The sequence below is a fragment of the Pongo abelii genome, chromosome 6 (genome assembly GCF_028885655.2).
Source record: "Pongo abelii isolate AG06213 chromosome 6, NHGRI_mPonAbe1-v2.0_pri, whole genome shotgun sequence".
Lineage (NCBI taxonomy): Eukaryota > Metazoa > Chordata > Mammalia > Primates > Hominidae > Pongo > Pongo abelii.
This window is the reverse complement of record NC_071991.2, coordinates 94,087,077-94,110,901: the sequence shown is the minus strand read 5'-3', so window position 1 is coordinate 94,110,901 and position 23,825 is coordinate 94,087,077. Positions and strand designations below refer to the sequence as shown.

Below are 23,825 nucleotides of genomic sequence, written 5' to 3'. Positions count from 1 at the left end.
CATACTTTGTCTTTTATTCCATGGATCCTTGAGAAAAGGCCTAATCATCCCCTAAGTGAAGCTGTTCACAAAGAAGAGAATACTTAATTTTTAGATGTGAGGTTCATGAGGCAACATCTGGCTTTAAATGCCCATCCCATATTTTTAGCCAAATTGCAAATAAAGTAATTAAAATATTCATGTTTAAGGGCCATCTTGCCAAGATACTTTAAATGATGTGCACATAAAATTTAATAATAATTAATATTTTACTGCAATAATTAACTATAATGGTCACCAAGGTGTTGGACAATTTCTATTGGTAAGATTTCAGCAGCTATCTCTTAGAATCATGGCCTCTGAATTCTCTTTCTTGAAGATTTTCATCCTTGATGAATAACCTCCATGATGTTATTTATAAGGAAATTTATCAATAACGTATTTGTTGTGAGCTTTATCCAGAAAATCACTTAAAAGGGAAAAGCTACTCTAGGAAGTTTAGCGAGAGTATGTCTAGCACTATTTATATCGGTATTCTTCTTGACCTGACATTGTAACTATTATCTGGGAGATGCAGCATGTTTGTAAAAAGATCTAGTTTAATTCAATTCGTTTTAAGTGACCTACTGGAAAGCAGAATAAGGACCCCTCGAGAGAGTCTTAAAACACATAACTCTTATTTTCTAGGAAACTAGTTTATCTCAACAGTCTGGAAAAACTCCATAAAAGTTCTTGAGACAGCTGTTCAGTAAGAAGTGTATAGTGACAGATATAATGTAGTAAGGACTGCATGGAAAGACATTTAAAAAAAAATAGATAACCTTGTACTAGTCTTTTGATAAAATTTATGCCTTGGTTTCATTAGGTAAAATCCTACGTGCAACACAGAACATCATTGGCAACAGGCTGTCAGAAAAATCTCCAGTAGAACAGAAAATAAGCAAAAGATGCTTTGTCAAAAAAAAAAAAATGTCTATGCATTTTAATTCCAGTGTGCACAGATGCCTGGAAAGAAACTGAGGTCCACAAAATGAAAAAGCTCTGCAATTCTCACTATTTGCTAACTGAACATCTGAACCAAATTTAAATGACACATTCCATTCCTTGAAAACTTTTAATTGCCTTTTGCAAGAATATATGGTTTAATTCTGGATGTGTTTCAATACAGGGAGAATTATTTATACTTCTATACTTTCGCAGACACTCTGAGATCTGAGTTATCAATGGAGACTTTTATATAGCCTCAGCCCCATAGGCCAAATATATTTTAAACAGATATATATATACATATATATACACTTTCTTTAATGTAGAGAGAACTCAGCCTGCCCCAGGCATGCATTAACGTTTTTATCTTCATTCTTGGAAATAAAATCTTTGTGGATTAACAATTTTGCATACATCTGCTTCTTGACTATATACAAATAATCTCAGAAGACATCGAAAGGGAATAGCTACCTTCAGATTAGCTGATTTACTGAAACTATGAACAAAGAGTATGCAGTCCTTCTTTTCACAGCAGTATCAAAATAGTTGGTTTGCTGACAGCAAGTGTTTGAATTCATGGCAAATAGTAAATGTTCTAAAGAGAACATATCAAAAGCCAAATTTGCTTATGAGCAACAAAATTCTGGCAAGGAACTACAGCTTGTAGTTCCCTGTCAAATAGCAGGCTTCCTTCAAACCAAAGCATTACGATTACTTTGAGGAAAAGCCCATTGCGATCCATAGCTAAAATAGAAAGTAAGTGTTAAAGTAGAGCCTATCACTTTCATGTAAAATCATTTAATGTGAAAATCTTCTATTGTAGTTTTTGTAACGCCAGTTTCAAACTGAAAACGGTAATTTAGTTATGTCCTAAATACTCAAATAAAGTAAACTAGAGCTATTCAGATTATGCTACTCTGAGGCTGCTAATCTGGGAACTGTGTCTACCAGTCCACAAGAAAAGTGCACAAATTGGGAGTGTTTACACACTTTTAAAACAGTTTGGAAAAAGTAATTTCATGGCTGTGGAATTTAAGTAAAAGAAGGTTTATAATATGTATATCTTTTTAAATTTCATTTTTCTATTAATTGATTTTCATTCCATTTCACAAAAATATACCTTTGCAATGGATATAAAATTTACAAAATAAATAAATCAGCCCTATCCCTTTAGCACGGTTAGTGTGAAAAGCACTGAATTAGACAATTACTCTGACCAGTGTTCCCTGGTGCTAGCAAATTAATTATTGCTAGCGTTATAACAAGAAAAATCCTGAACAAATCAGACAACCAGCAGCACTCTGAAAATAAAATGACTGAGGACATGCACAGGCTGAGCAGGGAAGCACCTGTATGGAGTATATGAAGGACCTACTTTTTAAAGGAAATTTACTGAGCACCCAGTACATAAGCAGTATTAAAAACCATGTCATCATTATTTTTTTCTTTGAAAAACAGAACTCATAGCTATTCACCTAAATCTACTCACTGAAATGAAGAAATCATTAATACTTTATAACTGGGGCATTAGAGGATATTACCATTACATACTGATTCAAATGAAAAATCAGATGCTGTTTAGGATTGTAAAGTATTGGCTAGTTTATGCAGGCAAATAAATGGATATTTTTCAAGAGAGACCCAAGTATAAACCTTAATGTGGAAGGATCATAATCCTTTACATTTCAAAAGAATTGTTTCATAATTGTTCTACCTATTTATTGACAATAATGGTATAAATTGGCTTAAACCATAGCAAAGAGAATTCTTCTTTGCAGAAAGTGAAAAGTTCAGCTAACTAATGATGACAGCACTCTTAATGACTAGTTAATGAGCTACTGGAGTTTACTTTCCTTACAGGATGGATCAGAACTAATGTGACCCAACACAGTTTGCCTATCTGATGCTTCACAGCATTTCCCAAATCTGTGAGCACGTAAAGTAGGGAAGAAATGAGCATTCACATCTTTTAGTTTTTGGTGTATTTGTGATTGCTGTCTAATATAACACTTGTGGTAGGCAGGATTCTGAGATGATTCTCATAATTCCCACTCCTGCAGAACCCATTCTCCTTGAGTGGGAGTGGGGCCCGTGATATGAAGGGATGTCAATCCCTTAATTATGTGATGTTATGTGGTAAAGGTGACACGATTCTGCAGATGGAATTCAGATCTCACATCATTTGATTTTGAATGAACCAAAAAAGGGAGTATAATGGAAGATCTAACTTAATCAGCTGAATGCCCTTCAAAGGGGGACTGAGCCCCCTTTCTGAATGAAGAGAGTTTCCCTCTAGTCTACAAGAAATAAACTGCCATGTTGTGAGAGGACCTTTAATAGGGCCTCAACAACCACACGATTTTGAAAGAGGAGCAGGAAGTAGCTCCATACGGGAATGCAGTCCAGGCAACACCTTACTGCAGCCTTGTGAGACTGAACAAAGGGCCACCACGACTCCTCAGCATTGAAACTGTGAGATAACAAATGTATATTGTTTTAAACCATTCAGTTTGTGGTAGTATGCTACACAGAATAGAAAAATACCAAACCAAAATAAATACATTTACATTACCAAATTTTAAACATGAGATTCAATTTTTTTTTTTTTTAAGAGACAGAGTCTTGCTGTGTTGCGGAGGCTGGAGTGCAGCTGCTTGATCATAGCTCACTGCAGGCCCGACGTTCAGGCTCAAGTGATCCTCTCATCCGCATAGCTGGGACTAATAGGTGCATGCCACCACACCCAGACAATTATTTAATTTTCAGTAAAGTGAGGTCTTGCTGCGTTCCCAGGCTGGTCTCAAACTTCTGGGCTCAACTGATCCTCCTGCCTCAGCCTCCCAAATTGCTGGGATTACAAGTGTGAGCCACCGCACCCAGCCCAGGATTCATTTTATCTTTGCATAAAATGCCTTTATGAAGATTCTATTTGGGGCTGGGCGTGGTGGCTCACTCCTGTAATCCCCGCAATTTGGGAGGCCGAGGCAGGTGGATCACCTGAGGTTGGGAGTTCAAAACCAGCCTAGCCAAGATGGCGAAACCCCGTCTCTTACTAAAAATACAAAAATTAGCCGGGCATGGTGGCACATGCCTGTAATCCCAGCTAGTAGGGAGGCTGAGGCACAAGAATCCACTCAACCCGGGAGGCGGAGGTTGCAATGACCAAGATTGCACCACTGCACTACAGCCTGGGTGACAGAGCGAGACTCTGCCTCAAAAATAAATAAATAAGTAAATAAATAAATAAATAAATAAATAAATAAATAAATTCTATTTGGTTTGTTTAGATTCACTGAACCTTAAATTAGTCATCAGTCTTCGATTTCCTCTGTATAATCTGATTCACATCTTTTTTGTATACATGTTGAGGATCTAACATGTATTTCTAACTCTTCTCATTTATTCATGCCTCTACACTAGGAGGAAAACTCATCAACTGGCACAATAAAGGGCCGCACATAAACGACTGCACACACCCCTCTTCTATACTTTAAAATGCCTTATGAGTTCGGACACAAATTCTTGAAAAATTAGAATTGATACTTTAAACAGCATAATGTAACTGATTTTTACTCTTTTCTGAAAATATTTCATAATATATATTTATTACTCAAGGTAAACCATGATGATATGTGTGTTGCTCATCTTAGCAGAAAAAAAAAAGTGCCATTCTATATTACAGGTAGTATGGTAATTATTGCTTATGTATCTTTAACATTACAATTTTCCGTTTGCAAAGATTACTAGAACTAATATTATCAAGGGAGAACACCTAGGGCCTCTTTCACAGAACTAAAATCATCAGGGACAATGGGCCACTAAAATTATTTTTCTGCACACGAGGTCAATTTTTCTGAAAGGTCAATGACTTCATTATATACTACAATATACCCCCCTACCCTTATTCAAGGTTTTGCTCTCTCTCTTTCTGGGGTTTCAGTTACCCGCAGTCAACCAAAGTCCAAAAGTGTTACAGAATTAGACAGAGAGGGAGACAGACCACCTCCACACAACTTTTATTACAGTGTATTGTTATAACTGTTCCATTTTATTAGTTGTTTTAATCTCCTTTCTGTGCCTAATTTATAAACTTTATCATGGGTAATATATACACAGGCAAAAACATAGTATATATTTTTAATCAGTAATATATGCAGTTTCAGGCATCCACTGGTGGTCTGGAAATGTGTCCCTAGCAGATAAGGGGGAACTTATCTGTACTTGATAAGTCCTTCAATCAGATACAAAAAGAAGCTTGGTACCGTACTATGCTTTAGCACAATTTGAATGGTAGCAAAATGTTTAAAAGAGAGGAAAACATCAAACTTCATCATTTTGCTTTCAGAAAGAAGAAACTTAAAACAGTGGGAAAATAAACTTTTCAGGAGCATAACCACAGGCATGGGAGTGCTCAAGTACCAAGATCTAATTTATGGTCAATAGATACATGAATGACAATTATGTAACAACTAAAACCAAGTTTTTAAGAAATAGGAGGTGAGCAATTATGTGTTAGACAGTGCTAAAGCCAGAAATTCTTCCTTACAAGATGTTACCAAGGTAGGTCTTACATCTAGTTAATGGTGGAAGCAAACAGGAACCCATGTCACCTGATTAGACTGTTATCCTGATTCTAATCAGAGTATATTTGTTCAGTGCTTTCTAAATGCAGTGTTTTACATGAATATTTTTAATCCTTACAAGAACCCTATGAAGTTTTATCAATGGGAAGGTTGACTTGCTCAAGTTACCCAGCTAATTGTAGAGCTGAGCTTTGAATCTGCACTTTTAACCAACCATGCAAGTTCCATGAAATAATTAAACTCTAATGTTCAAAAGCATCAATTTTTTAATGCAATGACTTCTCTTCTATGCCATTAATATAGTACTAGTTATGAATCATTTTGAAGAGAATTAAAAAGTCACTCAAATGAATATCTGTCCTCTGTTTTAGATGAGGAAACCTGATCATAAAGGCAGCAACCCAAGGCCAGATGCAATGGCTCACGCCTGTAATCCCAGCACTTTGGGAGGCTGAAGCAGGAGGATCACCTGAGGTCAAGAGTTTGAGACGAGCCTGGGCAACATAGTGAAATAGCAAGACTCCGTCTCTCCAAAATATTTTTTTTAAAACTAGCTAGGCATGGACAACAGAGCAAGATCTTGTCTTAAAAAAAAAAAAAAAAAAAAAAAAAACCAACCAAACAAACAAAAAACAGAAAGGCAGCAACCACACCACATATGATCACTTTTTAGAATTGTAATTACTTGATAGTCACATACAAGAATGAAGCTTTAATGATACTCAGCATAGATCCAACATCTAAATCCATTTAAATTATAGGAGACCTGTGTAACTTGGCAGGAATCTGTACTGATTTAGTAAACAGAAAGGATATGGAGCAAACTGCCATCTTCAGCTTCAGACAAAAGCCATGACATATAGCATAAAAAATCTTAAACATAACCTCAGGACGATAAGCAAGGAACGATTTGTTGAATTTTATTTATTTATTTTTTGACTTGGACCTCCCTTTCCCACTCCCATTCCAGAGATTTTCCCCTAGGGTTCTAATCAGATAAATGTGAAAAGCATAAGAGAAAATAGTAATCTTTACTAATCTCCGTAGATGCCTCCAGGAGTAGATTAGAAAATCAAGAAAAATGTCTAGTTCTAATGGCTCCACATTAGAATAAGAAAAGATGAAAGAACTAACACTTTTCACTCTTTGCTCAATAAATTCAGTGGAATATACATAGACAAGTACTTGATGGCCTCTCATTTAAGCCTTACAATTTCCCCTAAAAGGTATGGTATGTGATACTCTTTTACAGAATATGAAATGAAACTGAAAGAAAATTAACTTTCCAAGATCACACAGGCTATACCAGAAGCAGGGTTCAACCTTGGGATTCTCTGACTCAAAATCCTGAATATTACCACCATACCAGATTGCCCACCTTGAGTCCTCTGAACTACCATAGCATAGACTCATATGGTTCTGGCTTTACTTAAGTATCTATCAACTTAGCAACTTTTGGGAGTTAGTAGAGCAACGCAGAACCACTGTGGGTTTGAAGATGTGAAAGAGTAGGATCACAGGATTCAGACTGGACAAAAAAGTAAAACAATAATCAGCAGTTATATAACACATCCACTTTGATGTTTCAGTTACTCCTAATAAATTTACAATCTTTCCCATGGATGATGGCATTTCTGGATATTACAAAGCATTTTCAGGTTTTATAATGTTTTCTAAATGTATATACTCTACATACATGTAGCATATCTGAATCTGCATGTATATTTTCTTCATATCTTATAACTTTCACTTGATATAAATCATTATAATATATATTTGATGTTTATATATTGTGTAATATTTATTATATGTACACACACATCATATAAATATGTACATATCTGTGTATGTGACTGATGTGTGTGTTTCTCTGCAATTAGGGTAGATATATAGAGGCAACAGAAGGAAGAAGGAAAAAAAATCGATTCTGAGTAGCCTGCTGACCCCAGGTTTTGGCTCCCTGTGCATATTACAAGAATAGAATCCAGGAGCCAATTTACTTCACATGTGGAAAAACCCAAAAGGGGTAGGACCAAATCCAAGACTTGCAACCTTCAAATGGCTCCTCTGTCATAGTCATGTACAGCCAGGACTCAGCTGGCCTTTAGATGCCACACAGACAGGTTGTGTCACATCTGATAATTTAAGGAGATGAATGACCTCATATAATTATCACGCATGGTTTGGTCTGTGATGAGTTACCATTCCCCTATGTTTATTCATTACCATCGAGGACAAATATAAATTTTAAACAATTACTCACCAGTAGACCTTGACAGCCATGTATCAATCCTCTGGGAACTAAGCTACCGATGCACAATAAAATTTTGCCTCATAAAAATTAATGCCAATTTCTACACTTATATCAACAGGAAAATCAGGTGTTTGGACTGACAGCCAAGCAGCTAATATGTTTAATTTAGAGCAGTCTGCACAGCCTCCATTGTGCCCATCTTCCTGAGGCTTCATACGGCCCATTTGTTTAAGTCCCCCGACATTTTTGCAGATGTAAATTTAAGTCAATTCTAATAAAATGTCATGACAAAGACAGGGTGGTATTTTTAAAGTGACAAACTTCATAAAAATTTTACACATTCTTTTCTACGGCAAATGTCAAAATGACTGCTATAATGGCCATGTTGGCTGGGCGCAGTGGCTCACACCTGTAATCCTAACGCTTTGGGAAGCCGAGGCAGGCAGATCACCTGAGGTCAGGAGTCCAAGACCAGCCTGGCCAATATGGTGAACCCCATCTCTACTCAGAATATTAAAAAATTGCACATGTATACATATGTAACTAACCTGCACATTGTGCACATGTACCCTAAAACTTAAAGTATAATAATAATAAAATAAAATAAAATAAAGAATATTAAAAAATTAGCCAGGCATGGTGGTTGGCACCTGTAATCCCAGCTACTCAGGAGGCTGAGGCAGGAGAACTGCTTGAACCCAGGAGGCGGAGGTTGCAGTGAGCTGAGATCAGGCAGTTGCACTCCAGCCTGGGTGATAGAGACAGACTCCATCTCAAAAAAAAAAAAAAAAAAAAAAAAAAAACCAACCAGATTCCTGGCATTGAAAACTTGCTGCTTCAATGGTTATCATCAAGTTGTAATCATTAATCATTAGTCATGGTATTAATGTATTGGTTAATCTAAAACATCTCTTTCATCCATAAATCAACTCCAAATTTGCACCAGAAATTTTATTTCAGTGTTTGATTTCTACCAACAAGAGAACAGTGTTTATGAGAGGCTCAACTCCACTTATATTGCAAAGTGAAGGGCTGGAGTTAGATGAGTGTAACTAACCATCAGCTGGATGAGTCAAGTAAAAGCTGGCCTTTTTCAGTAAGCTCTTGGCAGATTTTTGCCAACTTCTGTATTGGTTGCGAAAAATGCAACTGGTCTTGATTTTACTATCCTGCACTCACTCAATTTGCCGGGTAGTCTGGAATCATTTCTATAAACATCCTGGATAGATTGCATTATTAACTTTCAGATATTCTGTTTTGAGGCTACAAACTCATCTTTGACCATGAGAGGATATTGGTGGTAAAGCTATGACTTTTAAAAATAGAATCACTCTCTGTGGCACAGTTCTTCTACAACAGGTGCTGGCTGAAATGTCACAACAAAGCACATCAAATGCTTTGTGGTCCTGCTTTCTTCGTGGTCTCTTTTAGGACACTGGTTTTGTCCTTAACCTAGGGATGGAACAGTTCACCCACCCTATTCCACTTACACTCCACTGCATCTCTTTCCCTTTCCCTTTTATGATGAAAGGCTCCACAGGTTTTAGGAAGAGACATTTTTAAGACCTGCTAAGCATCCCTCTTTCCATTCATTTTAAGTTTTTCTCATGGGCCAAGTGGTTATATATTAGCACAATAATCTAGCTCACTAATCCATAGTCATCAATTCATGATCTCTTAAAGGCAGAAAAACCACACAAGGCACACATAATGAAGCCCGGTTACTAAACAGTCCTCCAAAGTTCCCCACGCGTTCTTTCATTTAATCCTCACGATAACATTGGACGCAGGAAGCAAAAATACTATCTTTGTTCTACAGATGGAGAAATCAAGGCTGAGAGTTAGTTATGCTCTACTTTACATGACTCCTCTCCCTCAATCTTATTGCTGGAATATGCAGCCAGGTGAGATAATAGATGCTAAGACCTCAAAGCTCCTGCAAAGCGCAGCAAAGTTCAGTAGGTAAGTGTAGGAATCTAGAATTGAGCTGCTTGAGATCAAATCTGAACTCCTAAGGAAATTCAAAAAAGTTCTTCATAACTTAAACTTGTTCCCACATTTACAAAACAAAGATAATAATACTTATCTCCGAGGATTGCCTTGAAGGTTAGATGGATTAAAAAACATGAGGCCAGGCGCGGTGGCTCACGCCTGTAATCCCAGTACTTTGGGAGGTTGAGGTGGGTGGATTACTGAGGTCAGGTGTTGGAGACCAGCTTGGCCAACATGGTGAAACCCTATCTCTACTAAAAATACAAAAATTAGCCAGCCATGGTGGCACGCACCTGTAATCCCAGCTACTAGGGAGGCTGAGGCAGGAGAATCACTTGAACCCAGGAGATGGAGGTTGCAGTGAGCCAAGATCACGCCACTCCACTCCAGCCTGGGCGACAGAGCAAGACTCTGTCTAAAAAAAAAGCAAATAACAAAAAATTGGAGAGTACTAATTAATAGTGCCTGGCATACAGAAGGAGCTCAAAAATGTCAGAAAACAATATTATTGTAATTGAAGGATGATTGTAAGTAATTATTACTGTTCAGACACTGCAGGTAGAGACACCAAAATTAGTTCAAACCGTGAATATCTATGGGAGAGAAAAAAGAGCAAAGTCACAAAAGGGAAATAAATAGCCCACCCTAACTCTTCTCATCTTTTGCCACAAACCGCAAGCGTGGTTTTTCCACACTGCAACGGTACCAATGAGATGAAGATTGATTCTCAGATCCACTGGCATTTGCAATCCTAACCATTCATTCATTCATCTTGGAAACTCAGGGAACTGCTGTGATGGCAACTGCCAGTAATTTCCAGACCTTCAGGAGACCTGAGATGCCTCAGTGAGGGTTAACCAAGGATATGTTTTGCAGGGATATTCTGTCAGTTTTTTGTTTATTTATTTGTTTAGAGACGAGCCTCCCTATGTTGCCCAGGCAAGATGTGAACTCCTGGGCTCAAGCAATCTTCCTGCCTCAGCCTCCCCAATAGCTGAGCCTACAAGCAAGCCCTCACCCAACTTCCAGTGGTTTTTTTATCTTCTAGAGTTTACTATTTTCTTTTCTTGAAAAGGATCTATTTCAACCAAAACTTCTCCTTTCTACTGGGGGTAGGAAGCACCAATAGAGTGGGGCAGTAAACCACTACTATCTGCTCAAAATTAATGAATAAGTAATGCTCAATTGCCAAAGGAAACAACTATTTGTTCTTTTATCTGTTTCTTTTTCAATGATATTACTGGAAGATCTTTCTACCACAAGCACCACACACTTTCAAAATCTAATGACATCAACTGGGTGTCGTGGCTCACGCCTGTAATCCCAGCACTTTGGGAGGCCAAGGCAGGTGGATCGCTTGAGGTCAGGAGTTCGTGAACAGCCTGACCAATATGGTGAAATCCCATCTCTACTAAAAATACAAAAATTAGCTGGGCGTGGTGGCATGCGCCTGCAGTCCCAGCTACTCAGGAGGCTGAGACAGGAGAATCACTTGAAGCCAGGAGGCAGAGATTGCAGTGAACTGAGATCACACCACTGCACTCCAGCCTGAGTGACACAGTGAGACTCCATCTCAAAAAAAATAAAATAAAATAAAATAAAATTCTAATGACATGTTATAAAACTACATGAATCTTTAAGATGATAATCTCTCCTAGGAAAGAAGTAAATGAAAAATAAAGACAAGTGAGAACCAAATGTTGCTGTGTCCAAAGGTAATATAGTGGCAAACTGGAGTCTTGTTACTACCACTGAAAGAAAAACTCTAGTCCATTCCGCTCAAAATTTGAATATTACTAATGTGTATGTATTACATTTCTGAATTATGTCATTCCTTCTCGAGAATGGAATATGTAACTTAAATCATTCCTCTAAAAACATCTCCAGTAAATTAAAATTATATCTATCCTGTATTCCAACCATCTGCTTTAATTCTCAAGGCTGTTTCATATTTCAAAAGTTACTTTGTAAGACATTGTGTTTAGTCTTGATCCCTTCCTCACCTGCCTCTATCAGAACATTCATCCATCAATCATGGCATCTCATTGCTTTCATCTCTCTGACATTTGGTCTTCTCCCTCTGAGATACTGGAATCTCCCTTCTAGTAACACTATTTAGTTGTCTGTACAGCCTTCCCCACCTTCCCCACCCTTCCCACCAGAGCCTTTTTCTGAGAATCGGCTCTTCCCCTGTCCATAGTAATAGCAACTGGCCTTTTACAATGTAATACCTCCTAAGAAGACTGGACCAGATATGGTGAACTAACCCAAGCTCAGGCAACCAGAGTCTCTTCCAAATCCCATCTCCTGGTCACAATTAAATGGGCTGTAAGTGGCCATCTGGCCCACATTCAGACTGTCAACACATCTTCTTTGGGAGGTTATCTTTAGGACTAGAATTCTACACTCAAGCTGGTTCAAGGCTTCAAAGGAGAAAACATAATCCCTCGCAACCATTCAACACCATGAGCACTGGAGGCAGATAATGCCAATTTATAGAGAAAGAGAAGAAAGAAGTGACACAAAGAAAAGCGGAAAATGACTTGAGAGATTATCATGATAGCAGTCTCACCTTTTTCTGCAGTTGTTGAAACATCCTTGACCTGAACTCCCATGATGGATCATCCAGCTCCACTACCATTTAAAAATATTTCTCCTTTTGGTTTAAGATAGTCCTACGGTTTTGTACAATTTACAATCCCAAATGGCCTAATATTAACTTGTTATTTATTATTTTTTCTTAACTTTTATTTTTAAGTTGAGGGGTACAAGTGGAGGTATGTAACATAGGTAAACTTGTGTCATAGGGGTTTGTTGTACAGATGATTTCATCAGCCAGGCATTAAGCCTAGTACTCATTAGTTATTTTTTCTGATTTTCTCCCTCCTCCCACTCTCCACCCTCTGAAAGGTCCCAGTGTGTGTTGATCCCCTCTATGTGTCCATGTGTTCTCATTATGTTGCTCCACTTTATAAGTGAGAACATGCAGTATTTGGTTTTCTGTTCCTGTGTTAGTTTGCTAAGGATAATGTCTTCCTCTGAATTTACTCTATTATCTCTCACTTTCCTCATGTCACCAAATTCCTGGAAGGAACAATCTGCACTTGTCTCCATATTCTCAACTTGACCAACTCCTCAAGCCACTGAAACCATGCTTCTGTCCCTGATGCACTACTGAGACTTCTCTCTTTCATCAGTGGCCTGATGACTTCCTTAAACGGGTCATCTAGTTTGACCTCTCCGCAAAATGAAACTGTAAATCAAGGCCCTTCTTTTGAAACTCAGTGTCTATCTTAGTAGATTATAGATAAATATGAGTTAAATAAATGAAAAAAATCCTTCTTCTGCCTTCAAAGATATTGCTCTCTGAATCTGTCTCCAAACTCTCTTCAGATCCTTTTTTTTTTTTTTTTTTTTGAGACGGAGTCTCACTCTGTCACCCAGGCTGGAGTGCAGTGGCACAATCTTGGCTCACTGCAACATCCGCCTCCCAGGTTCAAGCGATTCCCCTGCCTCAGCCTCCTCAGTAGCTGGGACTACAGGCGCATGCCATCACACCCGGCTAAATTTTTGTATTTTTAGTAGAGATGGGGTTTCACCGTGTTAACCAGGATTGTCTCGATCTCTCCTAACCTCATGATCCGCCCACCTTGGCCTCCCAAAGTGCTGGGATTACAGGTGTGAGCCACTGTGCCTGGCCCAGATACATATTTCTAAGGGCCTAACAGACATCTACAAGACACTGCAAACTCCAAATGTCCAACAATCAACCCACTCCCACTCTCACATCAACCTGCATTCCTCCTGTGTTCTCTAGCCTACAAAATTTAATGAGACACGATCTACATGTTAGAGATCTAAAAGTCATCTCCAATTCTTCTTCCCTTCCTGATTCCCCAAATCTCACAACCACCAAGTCCTGAAATTGTACTTCTACTTCATACCTGCTTCACCTTCTCACTGCCACTAATCTTTTTGAAACCTCGGGCATCGTCTCTGGTTCAGTGAAAGCTGCAATGGTATACTAACTAGTCTCATTGCCTCTGCCTCATATACTGGCCCTCCTTAATCCGTCTTCTACATATTATGATTCAAACCTATTACTTTTTTTTTTTAATTTAAAAATCTCAACAGCAACACAGGATGGAAGACCAAATTTGTGTTGGTACACAAAACAGGCCTATTGCAAATGTCGATGTAATATGAGCACTGCTCATCCCCTCCTTGGGTCAGGATGCAAGAAATTCATAACCAGACTTAAGCCAATAGCTACCAACATCACTTCCCATTGACAAGTCCAACGCCTAACAAAGAACAGACCACATTTCTTTAGACCATGACCCTTCAGTATGCAATGTACTTTTTCCCTGGTCATGCTCTGATGTATCTCAGTGTTCCTTAGTCAGCTTGGAGTTGCTAATGTCTTCCTTAGGGACTCTCGTCCCTCAGTTCGTATTCTCAACACGTAGCTCAGCGCAGTACGTGATTTGCACTGAATAATAATAATCACATTAATTGTTGAATTAAATGATATTTGGTATTAAAAAATATTTGAAACAAGAAATAGTTAAAAAGGCAGTATAAATTAAAACAACTTCAAAAATAAAATGTACTATTTATTTAGAAATCTAGTTTTAAGTATACTACCTAGAAGGCTGCTTACCTACAAGTTATTTCTTTCTTGTAATCTAATGAAAAAAAATTTTCTAACGGAATTTCTTTCTTGTTGATGAGCACTTAAGCTCTTAATTAAATGTTATACTAGTGTTTCTTATCCAATAAACCATTTCCCAGAATTTCATAAAAACTAAGAATTTTTAAGTACTTACGTTCTGAGATCTAGATAATTTTATTGTCTTTGGTCTCTAAGGTGAATTTCCAAACATGAATATTTAAATCTCTAAAAATGATTATTATGTATAGGAAGCAGCATTTCCAATATAACCAAGCTCATATGGGAAATGAAGAAAACAGAAGAATTAAGAAAAATAACCAACGGCTACCTTTAGTACCTTTAATGTAATTTTGCACCTCATAAATCTGAGGGCTCTTCTCTCTGCCCCACTTACACATCCATCATTCCTCAGAGTATTTTCACCACAATGCCTGTTGATCACTTTTTGAAAACAAGAGATTTTTGCAGTCTGCCTGAGCCCATTTATTTCATTGCACCATCCCTCTTGTAACTCTCAAAATATGGCATTATTAATATTTAACCATCCCTTCACATAGTTTGACAGTATGCACCTTAGAAAAATTTTATTAGTTCTTTCCCCTCTTTTCCCTAATTATCCCTAAAGTATTGGGCAAATATCAAAAGAAACAATTCTTTAAACTTGTTTGACACTTTTGGTATGTGTTGATTACACATTACAGGTTTATCTGTATATCAAAATCCCTCAACAATTTCTCTTAGAGAGAAATGTCTGGTGATAACAGGAAATCTGAAACAGGGAGCACAGATTTAAGTGAAAAGGACCTGAAATTGAGGTCTGATCACAGGTAACTTAAGAGAAACACATTTTAAAATTTTTCATTTGATTTGATGTTATATACAAATAATTATGTTATGGTTAATAGTAATTATATGCATGTGTGTGTATATGAAAGAGAGAGAAACCAGAATTTATCATTTGAATAAAATAACATTGGAATTACTTTTCATCATTTGCCAGGAGACCACAATAGCATATTTTTAATTACTCAGAAAAAAAGAGCTTCAAATAGACAGTAGGATTATCCCCAAATCTGAAGCATTTAAAATGGCCAACACCATTATTTTCTACTGCCACCAGTTCTAGTTTAAGTTGTTCTTCCATTTATGATATAGAATTTTAAATGTATCCTAATTTTTTAAATCCACAGAGCATATGGTTAAAAAAAAATCAGCAGAAGCAAATGTTAAAATAACATTTAGCCAGAAATATCCCACATTCATATTCAAAGAGAACTTCAAATATTGCTTTATATATAACAGCCTAATTCTGAATTATTGAAATTAACTATAAAAAGTGTGCCAGTTTGTTGAGGCCACAAAGTCAATCTTTTCCTCGTTCATAACCTGTACAAACAAGTGGCAAAATATAAAGGAGCAATGACCGCTTTCTTTACCCATTTTTAAAAACTGCTAAGAGTAGCTGATTCTATGTACTGAATTACTACAAAAGATGCAAAGCCTACAAAGAAGGGATATTTAAGAGCTTATATTTTACAAATAAAAATTTTAAACCTGTGCACATTTGCCTTCATTCCTAAAATATCACACCACCAAATATGTTTAATTCTAAATTTCAAAGCATATCTTATCTAAATGAAAGAAATAAAACTGCTTAGTATGTAAAGAACTTTTAATAGGTGCCAACATTTCAAATGGTATAGTTTCTTTCTCACACTTGTTTAAAAGACAGCAAAACTGTCTTTAGAATCACTTTTTTAATTACTTGTCAATTATGTTAGTAACCCATCTCTATAGGACTTGAGCATTTTCAGGCTGCTTGTGTATGCACTATCTTATTTAATTGTCTTGGCAAATTATTCTTAAACGCTGATGTTAAGGTAGATTTAATCCCTGAAAACAGCTGTGGACTGACAGAAGACCTAAGGCACGCACACTTGGTAACAAACTTACCTTACTGAGGTTCTTCTACTCTGTCAATCCACTTAAAGTTTTAAAAATATGTGTGGACATACACACGTATATATGTGTATTTGCATACACATAAAATACTATCTATTACATAGAATATAGTGACACAAACTAGGAAAGTTATCTAATTATACGATGTTAATATTTTGGACTCTCAAGGAAAAGGTAGTAACATAGTATTTTTTCACAAAGTGCTGCCACTTTTACTTAATTGACATTGAGGTCAATTGCCTTTTCCTTTCAACTCTGTAAACACCACGATGCAATCGTTGACATGTTTCAGTGCACACACACAAAAAATGAATCATGTGTAAGCTACATGGTTGGCCATCACAGTCCATTCCCAGTTTACTGGAAAGCAACTGTATGAAAGCCTTGGGAACAGTCATGGTACTGCTCACAGATAGTTCATGAAAAGAAAGACTGGTTGACACACTTAGTGACACAGTGCTTGATGCACACTGTAAGCCTTAAGTAAATGTGGAGGCGATATAATAGAACAAAGTTTGTTCCCCATGGAAAGCAGCTGACCTGCTTTTTGAAACACTAACACAGACAGCTCTTTTAATAGAAATAATGGAACGTTGTCATTTTAATAACAATAAAATGTTACTTTTCTGAAATACTGAAATTCTGATTTTTTCCCCAAAATGCTATGTATACTTATGTTAGAAATGCTTATGTCCATACATATAAGACACTAAATGAGATCAACGAATCGCATGATTTGCCTAAGATATGTTTCATTTTACCCATTTAAATCTCCAATTTAAAGTTATAAATAGCTTGAAGACATGTGCTAGGAAATTCTTGGAAACTTGCATCTATATTGAGAAATAGGGAAATCAAGAGAAATCTTAAGAGGTGCTTTATATTATGATACTCCAGAGAATATGTAAATTATATGGTTTGTTATGAGCACTATTGTAAAAATTATTTGTAAAATTTCTCAATGCATTATTATGAATATATACTCCTAAATATATATACTAAATTTTAACACAATAATAATTTCTATATGTTATGTTTTTGTAAAAATTTACTATGTATAAACCCTAGAAAGAAGAGTATTTTATTGTTAGTTTTATCAATGTTGGAGTAATAACAGAAAGATGTCTACACAGTCAGGTTGCTGTGAAGAAAACAACTGTGAAGCTCTTATCTATTGTCAAAATAAACCACCTACTTTATATTCAAATTTTATGTATATTTATTAAATTAAATTAATGAAAGCCATGGGGGGAAAGATAATAAAGGCACATTTCCCTTTAATAAACCATAATATGCTTAGATTCTTGTATTTTCTTACATTTTTTCAAAAATTATATCCATTTCAGTCTGCTTAATTTTCATTCAAATGCCAATCCAAATAGCTACACATATAGCTGTGTGTAACATTAATAAATTTAACATAATATTACTACTTACGTGGAAAAATATATCTATTGTTGCATATTTTAAAACATACATCTGTGGAATAATAAATGTTATGTGGTTAAGCCGATGAGAACAAAATTAAAGACCTGAGAAAAGTTTATTAATATTCACTGTTTCAGGTTTTATTTTACATTTAATATTTTATCTCATAATTGATCATATGGCACATTTCCTTGTGTATGTAAAATGTAAACAGAAACGCTGACCTGGAGTGAGAATAATTATGTCACTTCTAATGCATGGAACAGATATCCATTACAATATCCTGACATACAAAATTTCTCCTTTATAGCCTTAAATACAAATTTGTCTAATAACAGGAAAAAAATTATATCCTAAGTAATTAAAGCCAAAAGTACTATACTTCTATGAGAGTTTATGTTTATTTCCTGTGGATATCCACAATTCTTAGTTTTATATTTATACCATTGTACACTTTATATTAAAATCCCCATATACCAACCAATAGGCTCAGCCAATTATTGTAGACTGACTGGCATTTTGATGTGACTGAAATAAAAGTTTGATATTAATAGTTATAACTATATATTTTTTAATTGCATTTGTAAATAGATTCTAAAATTAAGGACAAATTTAAATTAACATTATAATACTGGCTATCACACATGTAATCCTAAATTTTAAAATAGAAGTCTTTTAACATGTGGCAAGAAATTATTTCTAGAAAAAGAGACAACTACCCTTTTTGAAAGCTACATTTTAAAAATACCAATACAACATGTGCATACTATAGCATAAAAATGATATATTTTCCATTTATATATCAACCAATACACATTATGTAGCTGCTACCGTATCACGTATTTATGTTTCACACCTTAGGGAGACAAACATTTCCAAAAGAAACGCCTAACCCGGAGAAATAATTGTATCAAAATTCCCTTGTCTGAAAAACATCTATTTTAGTGTTAACTCTTAGAACAGGTTAACTACCACTTTAATCCAAAAAAAATTTATATTAGAATGTATGTTAAACCGGAGAGCAAAAAATGAAAGAAGATACTTAACTGACACATCATTTGTTTTACCATAATAGAATTTAAGCCCTTCATACAAATGTAAACACCCTATATTTTAAAAAAACAACTTTGAATTACTAATTCTAATTGAAGTCCAACTCCAATTAGTGCATAATTAATTTTATAGTGTGTGATGGCATGCTCTTCCTCTTCAGATGATAAAAACTTCTTATATTACTTTTTCTCTGAAAAATGGAATTGGCAAAAAAAAACCAAAGATATTTACTAATGATTCCTAGAGAAATTTATATACAGAAGCATAATAATTTGCCTTTAGTGACACTACAATTTTTGTACTCAGTTTTTATAAATTTGAAATTTCCGCAAAGATTTGAGATTTGTTGTGATTAAACAGTGCATATGAATTCTTTTCTCGAAAGAAAAGCAAATGGCACCACATCTTTATGAAAAATATTGCATTTTTTAATTTCATAAAGTTTATTCAGAAATATAACATGAAGTACAAATGTCAACCATCAGTTCTTTCCTCAGAAGACAGTGTTACTAACTTTTCAAATGAAAAACTGAAGATGCAGAAGGCTTCCAAAAATACTGTTAAGATTACCTACAGGAGATTGACTTCGCCCCACAAAACCTTTTATTAAGTATTTCATTCATGAAATAATCAATGTCTTATATAATTTGAAAATATCTTGAATTTTCATTGTTAAAAAAAATTTCAGATCCTTTCAAAGAAAAGAAATTGTGGTGTCCTACTTCCCATTTTAACCCACTATTTATACTCTTTCTTGTGTCTAGTAAATTTCTGACCATGAAAACTGATTTGCTTATAATTTTGGGAAAGCATTATTGCAGATGGTCTTCTTACAATAAGGATTTTTACATTAATATTTTACCATAGTATGTTGAGGAATAAAAGTTTGTATTTTGTTGTACTTTTCCCCAATGGTATGATGATGTATCCCCTCCCATGATAAAAATATTGATAAATTGTCAGTTAAAAACAACACTGTAAAAATGAGTAATCGGAACACATTTAGAAAGTGATTGTTTTTTAAAGAGCCACTTATTTATTTGACACAGAATGCAAGCGACTCACTTGAGTTCTCACTTTACAGGCCAAGCAACAAAAAGACTTAAAAAATTAAATGGAAGTGTGATGCCTTAATAAGAGTAAATAATTCTGAAGCATCCTTAGGGTGATTCTTACTCTTTTTATGTTTAAAAATATCTGACTGGAGCATCCTGCCAATTAAACGAAGATCTCCAGATGGCATTTACCCTTTTGCTTCATAACAAAAAGGATCTGCAATCAGTTTTATGGAAGATTATCTAAAGAGGAACATTACTGTAAATCAATGACAACAAAAATTAGACACTCCCCTTCTCCGGGATAGAATGTGCATCCTCCAGATTCTTGCACTGACACCTAACATAATAAATACTTAAAACCGAATCTTAAATAATAGCCGCAGGGTTTCAACCGCTGAAGATTCACTGTTACTTTCCACCAAAAACTCCTGTATTCAGCACTCAGCCAACAAAGGACAGCAAATAATTCCCAGCAGCATAAATACCGGGAAAGCTACCTTGGGCTTTGTTTTTGTTATGTAAAATGCATTAAAGTGACTCATCCACTTAAGATTACCTACCCTTAGAAGCTTTAAAGAAGCTTCAAGAAGCAAAATAAATGCTTTCCCAGAATGCCGGATAGGCTATTCGGTGCATTAAAAAATATGTATATATTTATATGTGCCATTGAGTTTGATTCTATTTTGCTAAGAGAGGAGAGAATTATTATTTTTCATTCCCTTCCTGTGGTGTGTGACTATAGCTACCTATGCCCTCTATTTCCAGAACAGCAGCGAGGTTTTTAAAAGTTATTTTAGAAATGGTAAAAATAAAAGAAAATTGTAGGAGACTGGAAATAGTCCCTCCTTCAAAGAATAGGCTCTATTCATTTGAAGAACAGGGACCGCGTGTCTGTCGACACTTAGATGTTTCAAATAATGGGTTGGGGAGGTTGGATCGCGTGGTCCCAGTACATGCGAGCCCCCTGCGTGGACAGCACGCTCGGCCGCGGGGAGCCAGCACGCGTCTAATCGGAAGCCTGTCAAGTGCATCCAGTAATGTGGGATAAAAGGAGTTTGGGCACTACAGCAATTAAAGAGCATCTCGGAGGCCAAGTGCGGGAGAAGTCCACGCTACCTCGGCAAGCCTGAAATTACCTATTTGTCAATTACCCAACCAAAACATAACTTTTTATTGAACTGGGTTGAATCAGAGCGGGTGAGCTGGCTGGAAACTTTTTTCCCCAGTACGGCTGCACTCTGAAGTCTAGAGAATCCCGTTAGAGACGGGATGAGACGCCGCGAGTCGTCGGCGGGCGCTTCCCGGGGCAGCCGGCCCCCCGTGCCCGGCCCCGCGGAGGCGCCCGAGACGCCGGTTCGGGGCGCATTCCAGCGGCGAGCGGCGCGCACCGCCTGCCCGGCGTCTCCGCATCCGAGCCTGGCTCCCCGGCCGCTCGCTCCCCACCCCCACGGGCAGAAAAGCCCCGCGACTCGGGAACCGACCCCCACCCCCAACTCCCGCGGCGCCCCTCGGCCGGCGCTCCCTGCCCGGCCCGCCGACTTACGTGACGGCCGAAGGGAACGGCTCCTCCGACGAGGGGCCGATGAGCAAAGATTGGAAAAGTGTCAGAGTCAAGGCCAGCAGGCAGCCAGCAGCCATCTTCACGATCGAAGATCAATGCCCCCTCCCTGCCCAAGCGGGGGAAGGAGCGGCGCTGGAAACCGCGGGCGGAGGAAGAGCAGCACACGCCGCCGGGACCGCGGGCGTCTGGAGGGCCGGCTGCGCCCGGGGCCCGAGGCGCGGAGCCGCGCGGGGGACGGCGAGGGCGGGAGCGGGCGCCGGGGAAGGGGCGGTGGCGGGCGGACCCACTAGCGTGCGTCGGCTGCTCCGCACCGCGGCCGCCTCGCCTCCGCCGCCATCAAGGGCGACTTTGGAAACAGACCTCGGCGAGCCCGCCGGCGCTGGCGCGCTCTCGCTCTCCCTCTCGGTTTCCTCCCTGATTTATTCCCCCGATTGCCGAGGCGAAGGCGGAGGCGGGGGCGGGGGCGGAGGAGGGGTGACGGCGCTGGAGGGTGGGGGTGGCTGCAGGAATGAGGGAATGGCAGGCAGAGAGACTTGTGGAAGCGAGAGGCTCCGTCTGGCTTCTTAGGCAAGTCAGAGGGAGGCGGCTGGGGGTGGGCAGCGGGAGGGCTGGGCGTCAGAGCAGTCGGGCGGAGACGGGCCGGGAGCGGCCCTCCATACAAGGCAGCCAGGAACTCCCAAAGTCGGCGCCGGCTCGCTCCCGCCGCCCGGCGTGCGCAGGGGGAGCGGACCAGCCCCGCGGGGCTCCCCGGGGACGGCCAGCCTCCCAGCGGGCATCCACAGGCTGCAGAGGCTCCAGCCCAGGACTTGGCTCGCGTCTTCGGGGGTTATTTTTGCACATGCAGGCAGCGTTCCCCCCCAGCCCTACTCCCAGGCGCAGAATCCACTGCATGCCTAGGAATCGTGAAGTGATTTGACAACAAATGTAGGAGGGGTTTGTATTGCATTTTAAAGCACCACTGTTGACTCTCTACCAGGTGGCACTATATGCCCGCGTGTGCCATAGGTTAGAGCCTCTGGCGGGGCTGGGTGCCCTTTGTGCCAGCGGTCCCACGCCCAGGTACTGCTCGGCTCACCTGGCGAGGACAGAGCCTCGGGGACGGGGCTGTGGACGGACAGAGAAGTACTGACGCTGTAAAATCTTCCCAGCCCTGTGGTTCCATTGGACAGAGGGGTGGAGGGACGAATTCTGCATCTAGGGAGGACAGTAGTAAGAGAAGCGGTTTGCAGCATCCCAGTTGGGACTGCCTCCAAAAGGGTCCTAACGCCCTGCTCTGGCCACTGGCCTGCCCTGCCTGACAAGGTTACCGCAGGGTGAGCTCGCTTTTGTCAATGCGAAGGCATGAAAAGGGTAAGCAGCAGGAACAGGTGGCACTCTGCGAAATGCGCCTGAAATGTAGAGGAGGAATTAAGGGAGTGGGAGAGAGCTAGGGAGTAGCAATACCGGACTGGTTTTACCTCCAGACTCAGAAGAAGCAGTGACGGGCTTTCTCCTTGAAAAAACAGGGTCTGCGACTAGGCCTCTCCCACCCAACACAGGCCTCCTATCAAGAGGGCCCTGGTGGGCCAAAGATAGAAATATATTCTTGCACACCTTAAATTCTTAAGCTCCCTCTAGTAGTGTATGAGAATACTTTTGACATGACGTGCGGAGAATACAATTTGTGATGAGTATCCTGCATATGCAAAAATTCTGTAAGTATCGGGGTGGCTGTCAGATTTTTAATTAGCCCGTTCTTATTTTTAGGAGAAGCTTCTGAAAGAAAAAGACCCTTATTAATTCGAAATGGATTTTCCAGCTCTCTGAAGGCAATCTCCCAAAACAAAGACTAATAATAATAATAATAATACTATTAATTACTGGCCAAATTATAAGAGCGTGTGTGGTTTTATGATGCTTAGCCTGGTGAATTTTTTTTTCCTTCCTTTTTTTATGCTTTATTTGTTTTCTTTATGTTCTCTGCATCTCTGTCTTGCTCTTTGTTTCTTTCTTTCTACTCTGAGTGGCCTCACAAAAGGCACCCCACCGTGACTTAACTTAGTTTGTTTTATGCTAGGCATGGATACTGTGGCAGCAGGAGCTGCGCAAATGAGGGATGAAGTGGGATGTAATGGGACTGAGAACTACAGCTCAGGAGGGATATATTATATAACTGAAGATAGCATTCCACTCCAAAATTAGAAAAGTAAATAGTCAAGTCTATCATTTCTTCCATTTTTAATAATTCAAAAGCAGAGTTTCTTCCTCAGCATGAGGATTAAGAAGAGCAGAATTAGATGCCCATTATTGTCTA

General features: G+C 38.5%; 1 protein-coding gene across 4 annotated transcripts in view; it reads right to left on the bottom strand.

Moving 5' to 3' along the window:
• The window catches only part of CACNA2D1 (calcium voltage-gated channel auxiliary subunit alpha2delta 1), a 498,772-nt gene extending 476,589 nt beyond the window's left edge, over positions 1–22,183 (bottom strand). For 3 of the 4 annotated variants that reach the window (XM_024249257.3, XM_024249260.3, XM_024249259.3), the window contains exon 1: positions 21,515–22,183. In XM_024249257.3, coding sequence (XP_024105025.1) covers positions 21,515–21,609 — 95 coding nt within the window. In that variant the 5' untranslated portion in view covers positions 21,610–22,183. 4 annotated transcript variants of the gene reach the window in all.
• Positions 22,184–23,825: the final 1,642 nt, after the last annotated feature.